The sequence below is a fragment of the Pagrus pagrus genome (genome assembly GCF_965226575.1).
Source record: "Pagrus pagrus genome assembly, chromosome: 18".
In the NCBI taxonomy this organism is placed as follows: Eukaryota; Metazoa; Chordata; class Actinopteri; order Spariformes; family Sparidae; genus Pagrus; species Pagrus pagrus.
This window is the reverse complement of record NC_140202.1, coordinates 23103737-23128313: the sequence shown is the minus strand read 5'-3', so window position 1 is coordinate 23128313 and position 24577 is coordinate 23103737. Positions and strand designations below refer to the sequence as shown.

The window sequence follows — 24577 nt, the reverse complement described above, 5'->3', positions numbered from 1 at the left end:
AGGTCGTCTTCAGGTTGGTTTGTTAATTTTTCTTTAATTATATTAGAATAAAAAGTGACTTCAGAGTGGGAGGTGAGGGACAAAGTCAAAGTTTACTTTTCTTTTTACGTGTTTTATTTTTCAAACCACTGATGTCAAGATAAAGTTTTAATAAATTCACATACTGAGGCCAACTATTTCTAGTATTTCATCCAAAATATACAACCAAAGATTTGGTCTCAAAAATGTGCCACGAACTGTAAAATATGGAGGGTTATCTAAGCCAACAGAGACCAGAGTTACAATTATGTGAGGAGGGAAACATTCTGAACTTTGTGTTGTATTTTGTAACTAAACTTAATCCAGCCTAATTCAAAACCCAGCCATGTGTTTGCTCCCGCTCCCCCTCAGATCTGTGATGCAATCCAGAGTCCAGCTGCAGCTCCGCCGCTCTCAGTGAGGCAGACCACACCTCTCCACTCTCTCCAGTTATAAACACAGACATTTTTCATGCGAGTTGCTTAAACACAGCTGTGTTGAAATGCTTTCTCTGCTGCTGGGCCTCTCAAATGAACCTGGATCTTATGTAACTTCTGCTTTGTGATGCTCCGGCCACAAGGGCCCATCCCCTTCTCCATGTGTTTGGTAGGAACATACAGAAATATAACATCTCCTACCACTGCTGCGCTGAGCTCTACCTGCTGCCCATCACGCCTCAACTGCCTCGAGGACATCAACAGTTCTTGCAGCTCAACGATGATAAATCAGAAGCTCCGTCATGACAGAACTCATACACCAACCTTGGTTTGATCCTCAACTCTGCCCTGAAATTTGATTAACAGATAAATGCAGCTGTGAACTGCAGCTTCCTTCAGCTCTGATCTACCACTAAATTAAAATCTGTCCTCTCCTGCTCAGACCTGGAAAAGGTCATCCATTCCTTCGTATCCTCACAGGCTGACTCCCTCTGCTCTAGTGTCACCCAGTCACCCATGTCCAACTTGCACGTGCTGCTGACTGGAACTGGGAAAATGACCACATCACCCTCTTTCTGACCACCATCACTGACTTCCAATACCAAATCCATTTCAAGATCCTCCTGTTGAAGCTTTTAAAGGGTTTTATTAGGGTTGTATCTTGTATTGTATCCATAGACGGCAAACTACATTAACTATGCTCACGATGAAAATGAATTTTGACTGTCGTGTCAAACTCACAATCATTCATAAACCAACAGAAAACGTCCGACACAACACTTCCCCCTCGCAGAGTAACAGACTCCCCTCTTACACCAGACAGCACGTGGCTATTAAAATTAAATGGCGGCTTTCTTCTTGACTTTGAAGTGCCGGTTTTAATTTCATTCATTCTTCCACCCTCCGTTTAAGCTGTCGCTCTCGAAGGCTGAACATAACCATCCATTTAAAGTGTTACATCTCCCCCACCACGCTAGACTTCAGGCTAATTTGTTTCTCTCCGTCAGCGAGTGTGGGTTTTATCACAGGCAATCATCATCATTTATCAGGCAGACTTCACCGCACCTCCCACTCCGCTCAGCTTCTGTTCAGCGGAACAAAACCCTAATCAGGAGTGATTGTGGTGGCATGCGGCGCCGTAACCACGAGGTAGACTGGAGATACACTTGTGCTCATTGCCTCAAAGAACAGACTTTGGCGTCCCATCATGCATTTGGTGGCGTGAACCATGCGGAAAGTGAAGGAGAGTGACCCCTGCAGGGGGGCTTGGTGCACTGCAGAAAGAGAAGGGCACTGTTAGGAGAAACACACGGGAGGAGAGGGGTGAGGAAGAGGAGGAGGAGGAGGAGGAAGGAGGAAGGAGGAAGGAGACGCTGCATCCAGGATACCTTCTGGGCGCCTGAGAAGGCGTGGTAGAAGCTAGAGACGTAGGTCATGATCGCCTTCTCGTCCGGACGGGCAGTGCCCACAATGTCTGCGGGGGGGGGGAAGAGAGGAGGTCAGGGAGGAGGAGGGGGGAGGATGGAGGGAGGAGGGAGGTGAGGTTGTTAAACAAATCACAGAGCACAGATAAATGAAGACACAGGAAGTAGAGCTGGGGTTCAGCTTGTCACATAAACAATATCCAGAGTGGAAAGAAAAACACGCTGTGTCGCTGTCCAGATGTGCCTCACAGGGAGGATCTGATTTAAACTTTGCAGTCGCTCTTCAACACAGAAACACACACACACGTTAGACGTCTTCAACTACAGCATGAGTGAGCAGAAAGACTTTAATGTATTTGTGTCTCCCTCTGTGTGCACAGCTGCATATGTGAATGTTGAGGCCAAAATAAACTCTCTCAGAGAAACCTGTGCCTAGAGATCAATAATCAGGCAACATTAAACAAGGGGTGGAAAAAACAATGTTTTTATACGTAAGGAAAGGAAAAGCTTAATTAATTACTTTGCTGAATTTATAAGAGGGGACAAAGCATTAAGAATATGTCATTGACAGCGTCTCACAACGTTTATAAAGTTTCCCCCGACGCAACACTTACAAAAATGAGCGATTTTTAAAGGGAGTTTGGTGCGGAGTTGTCGGCACCTCGAATTACTTACTCACGCGCAGATTTTGCTCTTAATGAACGGAGATCTGATCATCATGTAGGGAAATGGGTGCAATTCACAATAACTAGACATGTAAAGTGATGTAAGTAAGTAGGAATGAGAAGGAAACTATTTAACCTCTGCCCATTTTCACACCTTTTACCACCTGGCTAATCACACTGCAGGTCAACAGGCACGGCCGTCAGATTGTTGGTTTTGGAAAGATATAAAAAAAATTGGGCGGTGCAGACACACAGGAGCTTCTCATCACTTCTGAACAGCACTTCTGAGAGAGTTTATTTTGATCTTTGAACACAGGAAAAAGTCTGTTCTCCTCATCATCATTCTACAGCGTTCCTCCCAGCTGGCTCACCTTCTGCGTCCAACATCTTGGGGATGTCCAGGTACTTCTCTGCCACGTCGAAGGCTGTGTTCAGGTTGGTCATCGGGTCGTCCTGTTGACAGCAGACACAACAGACCATCAACACCTTCAGACTCACACTGTTATTGAGGTAGCCTGGTTCTCAAGAGCAACTGTTATGCAGTAGCACGCTCAACAATGACTCTTGAAAGATTGACAGGAAGATGTGAAAACATAGACGATGGAAGGGAAAACTGTCATTTTAATTAAGTAAAGCACTGTTTTTATACTTTGTGTTGCTTTCTCAAACAATTCAAATTCAGTCGATCAACAGAAAAAAAAAAATCTGCAACTATTTTAATAATAGATTTATCACTTTAGTCTTTATTTTTGCCCAAAGTTTCCAATTATATATGCTGCTTTTCTTTGTTTATGAGAGTAAACTGAATATCTTCGGGTTTTGGACTCTGTCGGACAAATTTTGATTACATTTTTTATTTTTAACCAAACAATTAATTAAGAAAATAATTAGTTAGTAGCAGCCTTGCTTTTTAGCAGCTTGTGCCCTCAGCAGAAACTGACAAAAGGGCACTTGTGCAACTACAAATTCAAATGAGATAAGAAACTAAATCACAATTTTCCATTTATCAAGATGAATGCTTTGGTTTTATTAATTACAGCACTTTTTTTCCCATTTTCTGTAACTAAAACAACCAGCAAACACTAACCTCCCATTTCTATTTTGCTCCCAGACATGGTATATGGTGTTATTTATTAGTCAGATAATAATATTCTTCTACATCTCTGTGAGCTCGATCGTGTCTCAGCAGGAAATTACAACCCGGTTGACACAAAGACGGACGTACAAGGACACACTGCTACTGTTTCACGTGGTTTGATCATAAGTCAGCTTCTCATCTCCTTTAACTTTGTACTTTGAAACATTAGAAATATTCTCAATTTATGGGGTTAATCTTCTCTCCGTCTGTCACGTTAATGTCAGACAACGCTCGCTCACCTTGCGCAGTTTCCCGTAGTCAATGAGTTCTGGACGGTGTCGATGAATGAGTGCACAGAAACCCAAACCATCTTTCCAGCTGAAACACAGAGAGATAGAAACAGTTGTGACGAGGGTGAAACTGAGGTGAAACACGACAGGCTGAGGGGAAGAAAAGGAGTTCGCCTTTAATCTTTGATCCGCACCATTCCCCCCGTCTGCCTCCCTAATTGGCTTCATGTAACGCACCCACATCCGCCCAGCAGCACGTGGTGTGTTACTGTAACACAGCATGTGCACGGAAAAATACATTTATAAGACATGCTATAGGATTTAACAGTGAGGTGCTGAAACAAACTTAATCTACAGTCTGTGATGTCAAACGAAAACAGTGTTTCACTCTTTGAGGTAGAAAAATGACTCATCACATTATTTTCAAGGAGCATGAAAGAATTGTAAATCACGGTGGCTTTCGAGGTCCAGAATCTGGAACACGTTCAGAGAAAAATAAATTCCCTCTTTGACACTTTTCTTACACTGAACAGACATGCTGCTTTTGTACTGGTTTGCTTTAATTTTCCAGAGTAATTTTCTTGGCAAGTGGTCTCACAGAGACCTACTGACTCACAGATGTGGTCCAGTTCTACCAGAACACTGCAGCTCCAAACACAAGAGGCTGAGGTTTGAGAAGCCATAAAAGTTTATTAATATATTACCTGTATTTATTTAAATTGTTTTAATCCTGTGAATGTTGGACATAGATGCTAACATTAGCTGTATTTTGCAGGATGTAAACATTAATGGTGTTTTTTGGAAGATTATTTGGCTTTTAGCTCCACAAGCACATCTTGTTCCATTATATCAGAGAGAAGGCAGACATGTCTACGGCTGATATCTCCAAAACCTGGCAACTCACACCAAAGAGAGATGGGTAAATAGCACAACAGGTAAGAGGAAAAATATGTACTTTGGATTTTGCAGTTAACTGTCAGTTTAAAGCTATGTTCAATGATTTTCTGGCCACTAGGGGGCAGCGCAAAAGCTGTGAAGACAACGTTGACATATTGTCACCATATAAAGTAACATGACAAAGAAAACTTTTATATTTGTACACACAGCAGACACAAAACATTCATTTTAATCCATGTTTGTGTCCACCTGACAAATAAAAGTCTGGTTTCTCTCTCCTCTTAGCTCTGTTTTGGTCTTCACCAACTGTGAAGAGAAATATTTGGCTCTTTAGCTGCTGAATGCAGGTGGTGTGCAGTTGGTTTTTAAAGTTTTTGTGCTGAAAACAACTTCCTGCTGCAGCCAAAAACGACACAATGAGAGCGGTGACAGTGAAGCCAGGGGCCCTCAAAGCAAAAAAGGATGTGAAAAATGCTAAAAGAGCTCAGCAGAGGCAGTCCTGTCTGCTCGGGGACACACAGGATCCTCGTGTTTTGGGTACCTACACCTGCAACGAGCTATTCCAGTGCTCCCAGTGACGGCTTACACTAACAAACAGGAAAAACGCTTGAAGAAAAGAAAGAGGCAGAGAGAGCTGCCTTGACAAAAAGAAAAGACTGGATGTGACGTAACATATGAGAGAGCAGCGATGTTTAACAATGAGAAATATGGAGCTCAGTGCCTGCGACGTTGAAAATGTATATTCACACATTTGTATAGTTTATATTTAAACGTACAAAGCAGCAACATTTAGAGTTAGATCAAATTTTGTCTGGAAATCAATGAACATGTGTCTGTTTAGCTGGCAGGCGTATTTTTAGCTCGGCCTTCTGCGGTTCATTGATTAGCGGCCTTGATGCTGAAAGCAGGCTGTCTGTAACTGCAGTCTGAGCGAGTTCTGGAGGATTTGCTGAAGCTCTCTGCTCGCTTGGTTACACATTTCAATGTATTACTTGCCATTAAAAAAAGAGGCGAGGCTTCTACAAGATGACTCTTATAGCGGTATAACTTGAGCGCTGGAGAAAAAAAAATGACTCCCTTCTCTTCCTCGTCTGCCTCTCATCTCCTGAGCGTCTGTCACACAGAGAGACCACATCAAAGCCCCGGCTCTCTGCTCCTGCACCGGGACCGTCAGGCCTCTCCCTTTACCGTCTCCTGAAATGACCTCCCCTCCACCTTTCTTCTCGCCTCGCCTTTCATCCACATCTGAGGATCACAGAGGTCTTCTTTCAATAATTCAACGCGCATGGAGGCAACCTGTGACGCGGACCGAGACCCCGCTGAACCTCCCCTTGGCAGAAACAGGCACACGGGTATGAAACGTGGATGCTAGGATTGGATATCCTCACACTCACTCCAGTTTGATGTAATTTGATAAACTGTTTGCATGCTCTTCCTCAGCTGGCCTGGTGTATGAAACACGTCTGCTGGTCTGTTCTCTGTCGGAGGCCGCCGCTGTCGTCTGCGCTGAATCAGAGTAACTATTTCTGTTTTTTTGTACGCAATCCTGGTGTGGTTTCATTACCCACAGTCTCAATTGAACCAGACAGCCACATTTTAATTCAAAGCAGTGTCCTTAGAGAGCAAAATAAACCCTTAACTCGCTGCACTCAATGTGAAAATACTGCAGCTCTGTGTGCCATTTTCTGTCACTGCTTCTCTGAAACCCTCTCTGCCTCCTCTACTGATATTTTCGAACTAGAGTTGAAGGACAAACCAAAAAATGTTTTGGTGAGTTTCATTTTGTTCCTGTCGAGTTTGAATGAAGTGTGTTTTACGAGCATAAAATTACCATTTCTGGAAGTGGAGTCTGGTGGCTTTTTTGCGAGACTGAGAGCAATAGTGGCTGTTTCTGGTTAAACAAAAAGGATCTTATTCTTTAACTCTACAGGGATTCGTTTCATAATGTTGTCAGACACTTTAAATCACAATCTGAGCCTATCAGTGTCAAAAACAAGCACTTTTTGTTCTTTTCAGTGGCCGCTATGTGGCTGCTGGCTGCAATTGTCATGATTATGTTGATTAACCATTGAGAAATAGGGCCCAAGTTGAAAAATACAAAGTCACCCTTTAAGATATAGTTGCAATCTCTAAGTTTCCTTTTCCAGATGAAAACAAACTATTTAAACTCAGCTGACACTAAATGAACAGCAACATAAGTACAACTAGAACCTAAAGTACAGGTTTTTACAGACACATTTCGAGTTTTTAGGAAAACTAGAATGTGGCTTCTCAAAATCTGGACCGAAGTCTGGAATCCAGACTGGACTGCAAAAGAATCCAGTCCAGACCATGTGTCATTTATTACGTGATGCAGGATATATTTCGATTGTCGAACAGCCACAATCCAGAGGGGAGAATCATATTTAGTTATGACCTTGCATTATGGTTCATTACTGCTTTATAAGGAGATCTGTGGACTGCAGACACAACTCTGGTACCTCCTCTACATTTTTGGATAATAAAGTGTATCACTAAAAAGATCCTTAAACTGATCATCAAATGAAATAGAAATGAAACATTATTAATAGAGTTTGGGTTCATTATTGACAGTGGAAATGGTAGATTTTTTTGTTAAATATTCTTTATAAATACCATTTATACTGTAAAGTATATACTTGTTTATGTTGCTGTTGAAGGAAACTGAGGAGGTCCAAATAAAACCGACTCGAGGTGAGGCGATGAGACGGCTGCTCTTTCACATTCTTTAGTCTAATTTTCTCTGCGTGGCTCAGACGTATGAACTCTTTGCATCTGGTTCCCCGATCTCATCACGTTCACTGTAACTGCGTCTCAGCGTGTGAGTAAAATAACCCATTTGTGTTAGGTATTATGTCTTCCTGCCTAAAGCCTTACCTGATGTGAAAGTTTTGGATGTTGACATTCTTGTACGGCGCGGTCTTCCTCTGGCACCACAACAGGAGGCCTTCTTTGGCGGATGTCTCTGTGGTCGGGAGGGGGAGAGAAGGGGATCATTGTGAAGTTGGAGAAACTCTCAGGCTTTTACTTTGACCGACTCTCAGCTAATCCCTGTTTAGTGGTGGATTAAGCGGAGGTGAAGTGAATGGGAAGCATGTGCGATTGCTCGGATGTTTCATGCTCTCTTGTGGGATGCAGAGAGGTGTCTGCTATTGTGTCGTAACCGAACAGTAAAACCGTAAGTACTATGAAACTCTCTGCGCTGGAATCTAAAGCTGAACAAATCAAGGCTGATCGCTGGTGACATTTAAATTGGATTACATCTTAAGGGCACTATACATGTTAACCAAGGACAGGAGCATAACATAAAAACAGTTCCACCTCCAAAGGAAAAGAACAGTCTGAAGCTTTCATATTCAAATGAAGATGCGTTGGCTGGAGTCTACGTATGTGCTGATGCGTCCCAGAGGTCTTAACTCTGAGACACTGCGTCAATGAAAAGTGTTTTCAATTGCAAATGAAGACAGTGAGCAGAGGCTCTTTTCAATGAAGTGAATGAGTGAGAAGCGTGTGGAAACATTCCCAGACACCCAGACACACACACACACACACACACTCACAGTACCTTCCACAGAAATGTCTTGGATGGCGAAGCGGAGGATTATGGTCCAGATCATTCCCAGGGTCATCTTAGCATTGCCATCTACGATCTCTGTGAAAAGGGCAAAGCAATAACATTTGAGTTTCTGGATTTACACACATTCAGCAGACGTTCATAATTAGCATTCGTCACGCGAGCTTTGTGAGCACCGCTCCGGTGATTTCCAGGAGGACGTCTGAGTCGAAATGTAAAGGATTGTTGGGCGTGCTAGCTGTGTGGCTCTAGGGATTGAAATCAAACTGAGCTACACTTGGAAGAGGTACAATAGTACAGACAGTCCAAACAGGGTGTGATGACTAAAATGTGTGAAAATGTGTCATGAATCAGGAGAAATACAGGATAATTGTGGCTCCAGAGGAAAACTGCAAGAGGCCAATGAAAACTGGGAGTTGGGAAGGTTGGCAAGTATGATTTAAGCATGCTGGCATTAGGATTTAGCACAAAGCCCCGCTGCACAAAGTACAGCCTCACAGAGCTAGTAGTCAAGTCGATTTTATTCACGTAGGCACCCTTTATCTTTACACTAAAGATAGGACCAGAACATAATATATAGCTATATCATGATACACACTATATACCTGGATATTTTTAAATCTCCTCACATTGCCCAGCCATACTATAGACCCCTGGTAGGATAAGGAGAAACTCATTTAGTGGGATAAAAAGAAGATGAGTTTCTGCTCTTACTGGCTGTGGATCGTTCCTGTCGGCGACTCAGCCAGATATTTAGCCTAATAGTGTCTAAAGTAGTTCACACATGGTGAATGCTGCAAGCTCTGTTTTGCTTCTGATCTGGAGCTTTTAGTCTGCGATCTCCAAAAACTGTCAGCAAAAGGAAAATATCTTTGACTACATTTAGTTTCAGCTTGATGATTAGATGGCTTTTGACCTGAAATCAGTGCTTCCTGAACTCATCTGTACAGAGATTAATCATATGTAGAATAGCAGAGTAACTAAAGTAACCCAAACCCTGACCCTCATGCCCTGATACACAAATAAAGGGTATGCAATCTTATTTTTCAAAACTGTACGGTTCATGACGAACACCTTTCACATGTCTTTGAGGTCAGAAAATTGACTTGACACCGCTGATAATCTGTTGATTCAACACCCAAACATAAACTGCACACTGCATGAACGCCTGTGTGGACTCAGATTCAGTGTTTCTGCAGGGCGAAGTAAAACAGCGAGTGCTAAGCTGTTATGAATGAAACGTGTGATGATTCAGTCATTTGAGCTTGGACCTGTTAAGCTGTCAATCAGCTGTGTGCCCTGCAGTCGGAGGCTGTGAATGAACTGCCTCTGTCCACTCCTCTCTGTGTTGTCTATAATGAAAATCCCCTTCAACAGGTCACTCTGTTTGCCCGCCGTCAATAATCATTCGTTTCTCCCTCTAATCCAATCAGACACGGGGCACGGCGGCTCCGCGGCTGCTCGGCTCTGACGGACGAACTGGGCCTGCAGGATGTCAGTCAGATGTCTGTGCGCGTAATGCGCTGTGAAAGACGCCTCGGATTGAATTACAGAAAAAGTCTCGCTCGGTTGTTCAGCTGACGGACGCAGATACATGTTGAGATTAGTCCTAATGAACATGACTAATCAACCTGGGGGAGGAACACAAATCCTGTTTAATCCATTTGAAACTGCACTCCCTCCCCCTTCACCCCTAGCCCGCAACAAACCCCCCGGTGACTCGCATGAACCTTCAACTCGCCACCGCTCCGGCACCGCAGCGGGGCAGGGAGCTGGACTGCCGGCCTGCTCGACCAGGAGGGGATTCCAGGCGGCTAATCTGTCTGGAATGCTGGTCTGGCTTAGGAGCTCTTATACCGGCCTCTGAGCGCTGCAAATAATCTCCAATTTATGAAGTAATTTCTGCCAAAGAGTCTCGTTTTCTTATAGGAAGTGAAGGAAATCTGTTCTAATATTCAGTTGTTTCAATTATCTCTAAAATAAGAAGTAAGGCTCAAGTGATTTATCGATCAATCGAATGGTTCGACCCTCTCAGATGTGAACATTTGCTGGTTGTCTTCGTCTTCTTTTGTTTTATGGGCAAACTGTCAGACAAAACAAGTGCTTCAAGATGTCTTCTTGTGTTCTGGAAAATGTTTTCATTATTTTCAGACAGTTTATTGATCAAATGCTGAACTGATTCATCAAGAAAGTGATACTTTGCAGAGCAAAAGTCTAGTAGAGGACAATTTTAATTGACTCTAGCGCAGCTGTCAGCCTTACTTTGACTTCTGTTGAGATTAGATTTAATGCATTAAAGTCTTTCAATACTGTTTTGTAATTTATTAGGGGTGAGCTAGTAGTCGGCTGAAATTAATATAAGGTACAGATAATGTACTTTTAGGAGTAAAAACAACAACAACAACAAAAACATTGATCTGAAGCTCAGTTCTGAGGCTGAAATGTAAAAACCTTTCTGATAAATAATAAATAAACCAACTTCTGATCAACCCGATCAATGTCAGGCTTAAATTAACAGTTTCCAGTCAGTCCCACCCACTTCTGGTCTGAGCCCCACCCATTCCAGTTCCTGATACGGATGCAGATAATTGTGTACTCGCTCATCCCTCGTCAATATGATACCTGAGCTCAGGGCCGCAGCCAGGATTTTTAGAAATACCGAGGTCATGCATCCTCATTTATGTGCGCAAGTTTGAAGATATCCGTCTCTAAAATCTCTGTTTCCATCCCAAAGCAATGGGCGTAAAACAGAAAGCACTTTAATGGGGACTATTTCCTCAGGAGAAAGTAGTTCCAGTGGGAGTTGTTGACAGTTAGGTTTGAGGACGATCCTCCAGAGTAACCAGGCCATTATTTCTGACAGACACGTTCTTAAGGAGTTGGTCAAATGTCATCTTTCAGCGGTTTGAGCGACACAATAACACGTCTGTTCTGCTCCATTGTATTGTGGCTGCAGAGGAACATGTATCTCAAAACTCTGGCTCAAAAATATCCACACGGCTGAATACCACGAGGCGTAAGAAGAAAAATATGTGTACTGTGTGAACTGACCCTTTAAAGGCATGTCAATATTTTGAGATCGCTTGGTTGACGCAGTTTGTGTTGTCTGTTCGCAACACACATGTATAAACTCTGTCGATTCCAGAAAACCCCAGAGGGGAGTGTGTGTGGTTGTGAAAGAGGAAGAGGAGCGAGTGAGAGGGAAAGGGGAGTGTTTACTCAGCTAAAGAGCTGTTTACTTTCTGATGGGAGGAGGACGGACATCCCCAACTTATTTGTGCTGGACAATGAGCAGCTTCAGGGCCTGAGGGGATTGCTGATCCTAAGATCCACTCTCAAGAAAATGCACTGCGAAGCACAACCTCCGCCCGAACACTCTGGAATAAGGATCTCATTAAACTGCACAGCGGCCAGCGGCACTGCCATGGTAACAAGAGAGAGAGCTACAGACTACATTACACTTATATTTACAACAGAATAGCAGCTATTGATTTGGCTGATGGCCTAATTAAAATCAACGGGTGATAATCGGGGAGGTAAACAAACCCAGAGAAGGTCAGGGGACGGCGAAAAATCCCCTGACCTTCATCCTCGGCTGGAAAATGTCAGTATATCACTCACCCTCTGCTCCAATCGACACCAGTTTGACTCCTTTACTGGCGATGAAGTCAAGTGCTTTGTTAACGTTGGAGATCTTGTGGACTCTCATCTTTCCTCTTTCCGGTTTGGCCAAACGTTCGCCTAGACAGAAAAAACACAAAAAGGCAGACGGATAGAGGATGATTAGGATGTCTGGCTGCTTCTCTCAGCACTCACATGAGAAACATTTTCTTCTGGGGAAAAGACATAAAATAGGAAAAAATGGTACAGAGGAAAAAACACATTACATCCACATCTGGATCTATAAACAGCTCCATCCGATTAAATCTGCAGGATTGAATTCAACTCCCTCTCGTAACTCCACCTGGCCATTTCACTTAGAAATACGCCCCATTACTAAACTTAAACTTTTAGCAGGAAAGTTAATAAGCCTACCGGTATTTTTCCAAAATGTCAAACTACTCCTTTAAGGCTAATCTTGGTATCCAAACACAGCGTGGGACAGCCCTCTCAATCCAAACTGTTTTTACTCGGATAATCCTGTTAAGCAGGAAGCAGTTTACCTGAGATGACCTCCAGCAGCAGCATGAGTTTCAGTCCATCCCGGAAGTCCTCCTCGATGTTCTCAATCTGCGTGCCTGCTTTCCTCAGGTGAGAGTTACACCAAGCTGTAAATGTCTGCAGAGGGAGAAGAAAGAGAGAGCAAGAAGTCATCAGTCGCTGCACTTATACACACAATCTGCAGTACAAACACCGATTGTGTCTGCAGCAGCCATCTTTGACAGTGAGGCCACCGGAGTCTCCTTATATTTGCTCATACAGAGTTATTAAATTCACATTATTTTACAATCTGTTGACAGTGGCAAAGGTCCAATGCGTTAAACCCTGCAAGGCTAATCTCAGCAAAGGCAGAGTTATATTTGGGTCGGCAAACATCAGAGCAGCAGGTTGGCGAATAAGGAAGGGAGATTTTTGTCCGACTGAATGACAAGCCTCCGAAACAAGTCGTCTGTAAGAAGCAAAAGCAAAGTTGAAGGCAGTTTAATTAGCAAACTAGCTTCAGCCAGCAACCAAGAAGTCAGGGATCCATTGTTTTAAAGAAAATACTCAGAATCATTATTACTGCAAACTGCATGTGAGCTGTGCAAACTATGAATGTCCTGTATCAGGCAGTGGCTGCTGTTAGCTTCTAGCTAGTTTGGAAAAGACCACTGTGCAATTAATGTCCACATGAGTCTAGTTTGTCATCAGAAACTCAACACATACATAATTAATAGTGGTGGTGAACTACTGAACGAGCTCGCAGAGAATAAAGTCCCCTGAGAGAAGTGTCATTTCACTGGATGCGATTATATAAATAAAACTGCAGGCGTTGAGTTTTCTCCACGCGAATGGCCAAATATTTAGAGTCAAGAACAAACATGTTGATCCCATGTGAACATGAATGTCAGTCCCAAATTTTATGCAATCAATCTGGTGGCTGTTGAGAGATTTCACGCAAAACAAGAAAAATCAACCTCACCAGGGGACGAGTGAGGGGATCAACCGAAGTCAGGGGAATTCAACCTCTGAGAATGAAGAACGTCTGTACAAAATTTCATGGTAATCCATCGAGTGGTTGTTGGGATATTTCAGTTTGGACCACAGCGTTGGACTGAACGACTGACAGACCGCGCTGCCAGCTACAATCTCTTAATAGCTTAATGTGTTTGTGAGCAGAACACTAAATGATTACCTGTCTAATGGTTGTTGTTTTGTACCAGACCTGTTGACTATTAATGAGTTTCCTGTTGGTTTGTTCACATTCCCTACCCATACCCTTTTTCCTAACAAGCTTTCTCGGGCCGCAGCACACTGGAGCATTGTGTACTGTATACAGTAGGTGTAGCAGGCCCTGGATTCTCTGGCATCGCCGGCATTCAAACACGCTAACGGAAAACATCTGGAGCACAATCTCAGCTGCCCAACAGGAGCTGGCATGAGGAGTGGGCCCGCCACGCACCCCGCTGTGAACGCCTCTTTATGAGTTCCTGGGTTAATCACACCCAGCGCCGAAACACCAGGCACCATGTTTCCACCAGAGAGCTGGGGGAGGACCTGCAGGAGCGGGGCCAGGCCTTTATGAAAGCCTGCACTGTCTTTCGCTGGAACAAAAGCCACTTAAAAGTCACTGGCGAGCTGCTTCGGAGCACTCGTGGAACTTCCGCGATTAGGTCACTCTTAAAATGGAGTGGCATGAGGTCTACACGACTATCAATAAACTCCAGAGCCGGGTTTCAAGATGTGTACGTGTTTGTTGGCGTGTGGTCGAGTTTCGACCGAGGCAAAAGCCAAAGGAAACTAAGGATACTGTAGATGTGGAGGGAGCGAGGCAGATTATATGGTGTTTTATCTCCAAGGGTAGAGCTGACAGAAAAAGACCAGCGCTGAGGATTTATGTGCAGCTGGCACGCACACACCCTCTAAAACAGACTATTCCTCTAAAGTACGTCATGATTTAAGTCAGGCTCCAACAGGCACTAAGATATTTCAATCATCCTAATCAATAGTCCCTTTACAGGCGTGCCAACAATTTTAAACTGTTGAGGCAGGGCTGTGGTGTCAGCAGCGAGCGTGAATACTGTTTAATCTAATCACAGTGTTGAGATAAGGCTGTTTGCTTGCTTCTCACAGCGCTGTACTGTATGTTTTGGTTTCAGGATGTAATTTTTGACAAGTGGTCAAAAATCGGTCTTTCCCTTCCCCTTCTGTGTTCACTTTCCCACCACTTAGTTTAACACCTTCAAATAAAACGAAAGAAATAAAACTCTGCAGTCAGAGGTAATGGAAAATGTGACCTTTAATGTACTGATATGTTCACATTAAAAGCACAAAGCCTCGTACTAAAGGATAGGGAAATGAAAGCAAATCCTAATACCTTAATTTCACTCGGGCACATAAGGTAGAAGCTATAAAAGGGGAATGAGAAGTGTTTTAAGCAGATAAAATGTGTGCATTCTTTACTCAAAACTCCTGCTTAGCGCGGCTTTAACAGGACCAGACAGCTGAAAATGTCAGGAGGCTTTGAGTCAAAACCGCAAAGAGCACAGTTGTGAAAACGACTAAAAGTTCACCGGAGGAATGTTAGCTTGTTAAATGTGCTGGAAGGAGGGTAACGTTGGGCTGCTCTGGGCTGGGTGACAGGCCTCCTCCTGACAAGAATTAGCCGGCCCTCCTGCAGATCCTCTAACTCTCTGGGTCACTGTGGAGTTTGGCAGCAGCAACACAGGCCAGGCTGGCAGCCACCTGCGCTGTCACATGACCCGCTGGCTGTGTTATGGTCAACACTCACAGGCCCTTCAGGTGTTCTGGGGCTCTTGGCAGGGCATGACACCGAGCTACTGGTCCACTGGTTACGATGGCAGATGATCAGAGAGTAAGAAGCACCCAACAGTCATACCTTACACCCGAAAGAATAGCACTAACCCTAACCCCAAGAAGTCAGGCTGTGCACAAAATGAGGGACTCACTGTTTCAAAACATACTGAATCTGCAGCGTTCTTACTGTAAACTGAAGGTAAGCAGTTTAAAACCAGAATCGAAGGGATAGCAACGCCAGCGGAGGTGGGCAAGGCTTAACAAACATTATGTAGCGGCTGCTGTTAGCTACTGACTTAATTGGGATAACAGCGACAGCACTACTGTGCAATTAATGTCCACATGAGTCTGGTTTGTCTTTGTAATTGTCATCAGAAACTCAACATGACATAATTAATTGTTGTGGTGGAAAACAAAGGAGCTGTGAGAAAAGAAAATACCCCCCCGAGAGAAGTGCAATGTGATCTGAGGCAGTTATTCAAATAAAACTGAGTTGAGTAAAGAAGTATTTATAGCCAAGAACAAACTTGTTGCATTCCTCTGCCTCTACAGCTTTATGGAGAGAACAATATCGACAGTAGGACTGAGAGAAGTCCTGAGCCAGTCGCTGTTAGATTAAGTAGGCTACAGCTGTTATTTCAACACTGAACTGAAGTAAATATGAGTAATGGATTAAGATCATTATTGGATTAAAGAGTTTGGATCGGGAAAGAGGCATAAAACTCTTGATCGGAGCGTCCCTAGTAAGAGCACAGGTGATAGTTTTTCCACTCGTCTCAAGGCTGCTTTGCCCTGTAGCTCACTGAAGCTGCTGTTGGTGGAGGAATCAGCCTCTCTGCCTCTTTTACAGTAGATTTCTCTCCGCATAACTGTTAAAGGACGACTGCAAAATGGCGGCACTGCCACAAAACACTTGTGTGAAACAGTGTTTTGGATTATTGGAGCATGAAGTATCTCAATATGACACCGGGTCAACTGTACGTTTGGTTACCCACAGGACGAAGACATACTGACAACTACATTGACCCCAGAACACAATAATACATCACAAACAGCCATTAACAGCAACAGAGCAGCTTCCAGACTGTATAATTGTATAAATGCAGAGTCATACATACAGTAATTTACTGTGAATAGTGTGTGCCTTACGATCCCTGTGCTCTCTATGTGTGATCTCGTTGTGCGATTTGTGTGAGTACAGTATGTGCTGTGAATCTGTGTGAGCTGTTAACATGTCTGCTGCTGAAAATCACTCTCATTACTGCGGCTTAAACACAAGTCTGTTTCAGTATAACATGTCGTGTAGCGGAGCGAAGTGAAAGCTCGGCTGGCTGTGTCTGCGGGAGGAACTGGAGGGTCGTAAATTTCGAGGGCCCCCCTCCGCCCCTCTCGTCTGCCTCGTCTCAGCCTCACAGAACTGAGGCGGGCTGTAAAAACAACAGGGGTCAAGAGCGGGAGGAATCTGCTAGGCATCAATTTCAGGGAAAGTTGCCAGTCAGCGTCATTATAGCAGCATTTTTCCCATGGCAACCGCTAAACGCAACGCTCAGCGAGTGAAATACTAAGATTTAATAGTGTGTTTCACTGCATTTATCACAGATGAATAATCTAGTTTATAAAATGTCAGGCAACAGTGAAAAATGACCATTGCAATTATTCAATAGCACACGGTGATGTCTTCACATTCACACATAAGAGCGACTAAGCTTATCTATCGGTGACGTCTTTGAAGCAACTCTTTATCCTTAAAATAACAACTTCAAAATCATTTTAATATTACAGCGACTCTCTGTCTCAGCCACTCCGCACCTCTATTGCTCGTTTCTGCACTATGTAACTTCAGTGAGAGGACAGGATCACCGTGCGTAACGCTGTACACCACTACATCACCCAGTACGAACTATGAGTGATTTTTGTGAAACTGGATCATATTTTTGGGAGAACATATCCTCTTGTGTTCCCCCCTCTCTGTGATTTACAGAGTTTCCTGAAAGCAACGTGCAACTGCTGCATACCGTAGCTACAAGTTAGCTCTGTTATCAACAGTTTTTATAAAAGCGGAAAAGTGAAACTGCTAACTGCTGCTAAGCTACAGTTAGCAGCAGTTAGCAGTTTCACTTTTCCGCTAACTAGCTAACTGTAGCAGTGCAGCTAGTGGTCTGGACTGGGTGCTCGAAGTGGTACTATGAGGAAGGACGGGCCGTGGCTAGCTGGTTAGCATGCTAACTTTTATAGCTATTTCTGCAACAAAACAACAACAAAACTCTTATTTCTTTACATTCTGTCCGTTATTTATTTTTTTAATATCTTAAACTAGATTTTTTACATGTTGCACCTTTAAACAGTGCTTTGGTGCTTTAAAACACTCCTCTGGTTCCCATACCGATGAAAATAAACTTGAACAGATCCATCATCATGACATGTGACCGCATGACACGGCTGGAAACTCCAGAATAAAGCTTGAAAGTGAACTTTGAGTTGTTTTGCTTTTGTGTTAATGAACTAATGAATCAACCAGCTGGCTGTTAGCACAAGCAATTACAAAAAAAACACATCATTAACAATTAAAAGGAGCTTTACCATTCTCCACCTCGAACCCATCAAACATAGTTTTCTCCCTCTCCTCGCTCCTGTTGCTTTCCCCACCTCTCACTCAGCTCCCAGCCTCCCCCCTCGTCCTCGCTCCCCTCTCTCCCCCCTCCATTAATCAACCTCAGTTAGGAAAATATTTCCTGCCTCTCTGCCAGTTCCATATTAGTACAATCCTTTTACTGAAACAAGCCAGCTCATGAGCCATATCCGAGCACACAGGCAGGCAGACAAGTCTAGTGTGGAGAGGAAAGGCAGATATTGCTGGCAGAGCGTCCGACACAGGAAGGCGGTTTTCAACACAGCGGCCAGTTTCTCAAGCCCGAGTCTCCAGCTCAGGGTACCAGAGGGCCTCTCACGTCCCGATGAAACCTCAGACACGGGCAGATAAATTGCTAGAAAAACTTTGAGAAAAATGTCTTTCCAGCGTCTCCTCCAGAGCATTGAACAAAAGGAGCCGAGAGGAGGTTGAAGGGGGGAAAAACATTTCTCTTTAGAATCAAATCCTCAACTTAAAAACCGTAACGCCACCCACAGCTCGGGCTGTAATGAGAATGAAAGTCTGGATGAATTTGGGGGGGAAATGGGCCTCTGCGAATCCCAGGGAGGTAAAACTGTTGTTTCTCTCCTGTTAAGTCTATCTCTGCTGAGGCTCGTGGGGGCCCAAAATGCTGGTGGAAAGAGTTTCTTGTGCCAGGAAAACAGAGCTGCTAACAGCTACAGCACCTTCCTCCACTCTCAGACTCCCAGATGACTTCCTGATGTGTGATGGATTAGGGCATCGCGTTTAACCAGACGAGTTCACTGAGAGCATGTTCTGATTTAAAATGGCACCCAGGAGGGGCAGCTGGGTAGGAAGGGGGAGAGCTGTGCATGAGACGTGCCTCAGTGGTAGATGTGATAAGGGAGGGAAGATTTTTTTTTCAAGACTGTCCTGGAGAATTGAATTGTGTCATTCTAGTCATGTCCAAGTACTGTGGAAAACAGAAAAAGGTTACTAATGTCAATAGAAATCACTGCGATCTGTCGATTCAGCAGTGGGGCTGAAGTGTCCTGACCATCAGTGAAATATGAGATTGTGAAACGACGGTGGATCTTCTGCAGAAGCCAGACATTTGTACGATATCAGCCTTGGTTGAAGAAAAACATGCTTTACTTGGGATTTCAAGGAAAAGTAGAACCCTACCCAGAACCCTAAAGTGTAACAGCAACTTCTCTGATTGGAAACTAATGGAAATGTTACCGCACAAGCGATCTACTGCTACAGCTTGATTGTCCCAAACAATTTCTAATTAATTCTAACAGCAAAACCTAGCAGTGTTTTTGTTTTTATGAATTTGTGGTACACATTTATATTCCAAAAAACCTACATCCAGTGATTTCTCATCTGGAGATTGCCCGTGTTGCCATGACAATAAGTAAATCTTAAGTTTGCCTGAAGACAAAAAAAAAAAGTTGTTGAAACTTCAACACCTCAACTGAGCCAGAAACGGAAATCTCTCAACCAGCAGAAAAGGTGTTGAAACAGATGTGACGCTGCTGTCTGCATTATTTCTCACAGTGCTGTCAGTGGATAGAGATATCACATACATCCCTAAAATAAAAATGAACTGTCATCCAAAAACAACAGAAAAGAGGCAAGAATCAGAATTGACAATGGAAAGTCTGGGGAAGTGAAAACAAGGAAGGTTCAGGGTTTCTGCTGCCGTCAGTTTAGAGGCTCAGCATGCAGGACGCAGGGCCGGGCTGCTGTCTGGAGGCTCTGCAGACTGATGTGCCACGGCTCTGTGCATCTGGCAGGCAGAAAAAACTCAAAACACAAATTCCAGACTCAGCAGTCGAGTGGGAGGCAAGAGAGCAGAGAGACGGGATGCAAAGTCTGAGAAAAGGCAAACTACTGTATACTGTACATGTCCCGAGACTCAGACACGAGGAGACAAGAACCATATCTGAGGCAGTTTGATTACTGCATGGTCGAAGAAAAGACGATTATTGACCTCTGAAATCATAAATATATTTGTAATTTTTATTGGTAAATGTTTTTTTTTTACAATTCTGGGCTATATTTTTGTAATTTCAGCCATCATTCCTGTCAGTAATAGTACGGTTGTACCCACCACATGAACTCCTGAATTCTACTCTCACTTTTAAGTTTTATGACCAATATTACAAAAACTAGAATGGCACTCAGTAGTGTGCATACCTCCGCTGAGGCCTCCCAGTCACCTGTTGTACTCACTCATAGATACCAGCCACATAAATACGAGAAATTGTGCATTATTCCACTGAGAAATTAACAAAAACGCCTTGTTAAATAAACTGAGAAAAAGTTTTTGGATCCATCCCTTTATTTGGATCCACACTAAAAGTTAATGGGGTCTATTCTGGGCCGAGACAGTTCCTCCATCCAGGTTTTATGGAAATCGGTGAAAAGGTTTTTATGTAATCCTGCTGACAAACACAGGGCCACAGTTGAAAACACTCAAGTAGTATAAAATTGGAATATTTATTTCCCTGACATTTCAGGATGCTTTAAAGCCACCAGTCATTGAAGACTTCTGACCCTGACGCACACAAACAAACAAAAAGACATCCACAGAGGCCCCCCGACATGAAGACATTTACACCTCGAGCACGAACAGCACGACACCGCCGCATAAAAAAGCTCCACTGCTCCATCCATCCTGCTCCCAGTGAGTCACGGACAGGAACAATATGACCTTTACTGCTGGAGGGATGAAGGGGAAATATCTGCCTCTCTCTCTCCCAGTTACAGCTCAGAAGATGCTCCCTCTGTAACAGAGGAAGGACAGAAGTCTGGGGACCTGCCAGCTAACAAGGGGAGAGTGCTGAAAGGGTCAAAGGTCATCATTCATGCCTCTCCGTCTCCTTCCTCTAAAGCTCACTTGAGGATACACACACAGAAAAACACACTACAGTCAATGAGGTTGAGCTGAGGCTGCCGGGCAGATGAGGTGGAGGAGGGCGATATGGACCGAGCAGACCACTCCACCTTCTCACTGCAGCTGGTCCAGTTAGCTGAGTTGACACCAGTTTAATCCCAGTACTGTGGCTCTCTGGCTTCCCTCATTATACCTTTAAGGGCTACACAGCTGGATCTCTCTTACTTCACAAATCTGGATGACCAAGTGTGAAAATCTTTTATTTTCTTTCCAAAAAGGGCTGTTTGAAATGTTTAACCACTGGTGCCAATATGGTAATTTTGAGTTGTGTCACTACATAAGTTTATATAACCATGTTTTAACCCCTTTGTTTTAATTCAGCAAAAATATACCAAACTGCTTAATGCATCAGCGTTAAATAAGACACTATGCCAGACTAAAGTTGGAAATGTTCTCATTTAAATCAGGATATGTCTGAAACATTGAGTGTTTTTCGACATTTTTGCTCATTTCTCAGGAAATAACGCATGGACGTATTTACTCTAGTCTAGAGTCAGGATTTCAAGGTTTCCAAAGAAATATGTCTCACCGATTTAGAATTAAATGTGCATAAATCTGATAAATCCATTTGATTCACAGTAATGATGCAGAAATACAAACGGGTAGATTCATGAAGCAGTTTGCGTAGCTTTACTTTCCTTCTCTTATTTGCTTGCATTGTTTGCTGTCCTAATCTCAGTTCAGACCAGACCACACACACACACACACACACACACACACACACACACACACACACACACACACACACAGTATCATAGCAGCATCTCCCCTGGCCCACCAGAGAAGAGGAAGCGTTCCTTCCTCCAGCCTGCGGCCATGATGGAGTGCGACAGTCTCTCAGGTGCGGCGTTCATCCAGCCAGGCACTCAAACAGGCTGTTTCTCCAAACTGCCAACTCAGCACAGACATCCCATTACACTTATCTATCGCCTTGGCTGCTGCTTCAGCACACACACGTGTGCACGAGCGTGAGTGCGTGCAAGCAAATGCTCCCTGGAGCATGAACACACAAAAATATGCTAACACAGTAACACCCGTACAGCCTGTCTGCATACAGTTTGTGCACAAATGCATGCAGGTGCACACACTGGGTATGCAAGCACACACACTGGGTATGCAAGCACACACACTTCAACACGTGCACACATGCATGCGCACACTCTCCACAGTTTAAGCGGGTGCTGAAGGAGCAGTGAGCCGGCCAAAATGTACAGATTGACAAAGAATGGCAGCCATTGTGACCAGTCCACTGATATTTACTCTCTTGTGGCCCGAAGCAGCCCTGATGCATATTCATGTGTGTCTGTGTGTGTGTCTGTGTGTGGGTGTGTTACAATGTGAAGTCAAAGAGTGGCAATAGCTCTTTCCTCAGCCGAGTTCATTTAACAAAGAGTGGCTCGTCTGTGAAAAATGCCGCAGAGCACCTAACACTGGCCGGTTGCTATGACAACCAGAAAAGCCTGGAGACCCACAAACAAACAGCTCGGGCTGCGCCGAGGCTCTTAAAAAGCCCACGTCCACGGCTCCCCGAGCGCTCGCCGGGATCCAACATGTTAGCTTACACGTGCGCGTTCACACACACACACACCCCACGCAACACATCCGCAAAAACGTCTGTGACGGTGAGAGATCGACGAGTAATTTCCTCAGCGGGCCACCTGGACCTTGAATTCAATGACTTTCAAGGGATGGTTTGGAGGAAAGAAATGATTTCTAGTTCAAGTAATATCCATCATATTTGGGTATATTTTAAGCTTAATATGCATATTTACAGCTTGTTTACTGTACAACCATCTGACAGTTTTAGCTACTATTATTCGTTCTTACAAGATTAAGCAACACAACAGTATGAAAAGCAGTAAAAACGACCTCCGCTCCACCAGCAACAACATTAACATGCTGCTTACAAGTTAGTGCATCAAAAATAATAATAATCCAACAATATAATACATTATAAGATAACGTAAACGCACAAAACGAAAGACATTTGCCGAGCCAGCTCTGGAGGAGAGAGTCAGGTGCAGAGCCAGACCTTCTGGAGGAATAAACACCTGGAACCATTTACTGATGAGAGGAGAGCTCAAAGATTACTTTTTGACTTTTGGGATTTAAAAACTGGATTTGTCTTCACTGCTGTTTATCAACCTGACTGCAGCAGTGATGTGTGGAGGTGTCGGGTGTTTATATTCTGTAATGGTGACTGCCGGCTGGAAGAAGAGAGAGAACCAGAGTCTCTGGTGAGTGCTGAAATCAGTGAGAGTTGACCTGAATTCAAACACAGACACACAAACCCTTGATGAGTGCCATTGCTCACAAACGTTAGCTTACGGCTAATATACAGTAATCTGCTTGTTTGGCGCAAATAAACACAAATAATGCTGATGAAAAACTATCTGACGTGACAAATGTTCACAGATGAGGAAGTGTTTTTAACTTTTAATCACTTTCAGGTTAAGTCTCGTGAGCCGACTTCCCTCTGGAGAACAAAAAGCACCGTTATCTTGAGAAAACTTATTTTGCTGGGTTTGAACATTGTTGGAAACATTTGGGATAATGTCAGCAAAATATATTACAAAGGTTTAGTAATTTATAGACTTTTTAATGAAGAATTCTCACATATTATATCTTTAAATTATATTTTGATGATGAAAGATCAAGTCCTTCTAACGGTGAAACAAAACAAAGTACTTTTAAAGCAACACGTTCACCTAAAAACAAAAAACTCTCAACTCTGTCAAGGACTTTCAAGCCCCACTGATGTCATATTATATCTCTTCCATTAAGCTTCCATATTTGGTGAGAACAAAACCCGAGACGTCCGTGTCGTGACAAAAGTCTAACTGAGCTTGACAAAAGTTGATGCAGCATTTCTGATGATCTCACAGCACACAAATTGGATGCAAATCCATGTGCAGATGCTATTCAAATAGAGCCCAGGCATCAAAGAGGCCATGCTGAGCAACAAGTCATTGAAAAGCCCAGTGTGAGCATGTATCTTCTCCCCGCTTCAGCGGCTCAAAGCTGAAGTGTCCGACTGCACAAAGGCCAGTCTGTCGAGGATCCTGCTCGCTGTACTGTATGTGTCCAGACTGAAGCTACAGCTCAGCTTTATGGTGCTTAGACTAAATGTTAACTGATGTACACAGATACAGACCAGACAACTGTATATTCATTTTTTGAGTTTGTATGGAGAAATTCAAGCACTTTTTAAGAATTTTCAAGGTACCTAAACCAAAGATTTCCAGACTTTTGAAGCCTTTATAATCACTTCTGAATCGATACTATAAATGCAACTGCAAAAAATAGTTTACAGAACTTTGTTTATTTTGCCAGCTGTTTATATTAACTTTGATTTTAAGTTTCGATCATGATTATTTAATGCTCCCTATTTTCTACACCAGGCGACAAAAAAACCCATCATCACAACAGGATTGTTTCGGTTCAAATATTAAGAGACTGTTAAAACACCAGATTATATTCAGAAATCAAGTGGCAAAAGTACACACATTCTTTACTCAAGTAGAAGTACAGATACGGTAAATCAGTCTTGTGATGTTGGGAAGGTGGCGTGCAACGACACAAAGTCAAAACAATCGATAATTCCCCTCAAAAAAGCCAGATTAACATCCTGTTTTTGAAATGTAAAGAACAGAAAGTACAGCACAGT

General features: G+C 43.4%; 1 protein-coding gene across 4 annotated transcripts in view; it reads right to left on the bottom strand.

Annotated features, from left to right (window-relative positions):
- actn1 (actinin, alpha 1) overlaps nt 1–24577 on the bottom strand; it is a 52399-nt gene that overhangs the window by 14173 nt on the left and 13649 nt on the right. For 3 of the 4 annotated variants that reach the window (XM_084381721.1, XM_084381723.1, XM_084381724.1), the window contains exons 2-8: nt 12565–12679; nt 12023–12142; nt 8393–8479; nt 7705–7792; nt 3922–4000; nt 2916–2997; nt 1844–1929 (exon numbers count right to left, since the gene is read on the bottom strand). In XM_084381721.1, the coding sequence (XP_084237847.1) occupies nt 1844–1929; nt 2916–2997; nt 3922–4000; nt 7705–7792; nt 8393–8479; nt 12023–12142; nt 12565–12679 (657 nt within the window). The remainder of the gene's footprint in view (nt 1–1843; nt 1930–2915; nt 2998–3921; nt 4001–7704; nt 7793–8392; nt 8480–12022; nt 12143–12564; nt 12680–24577) is intronic. The other variant, XM_084381722.1, reaches the window with a different exon arrangement.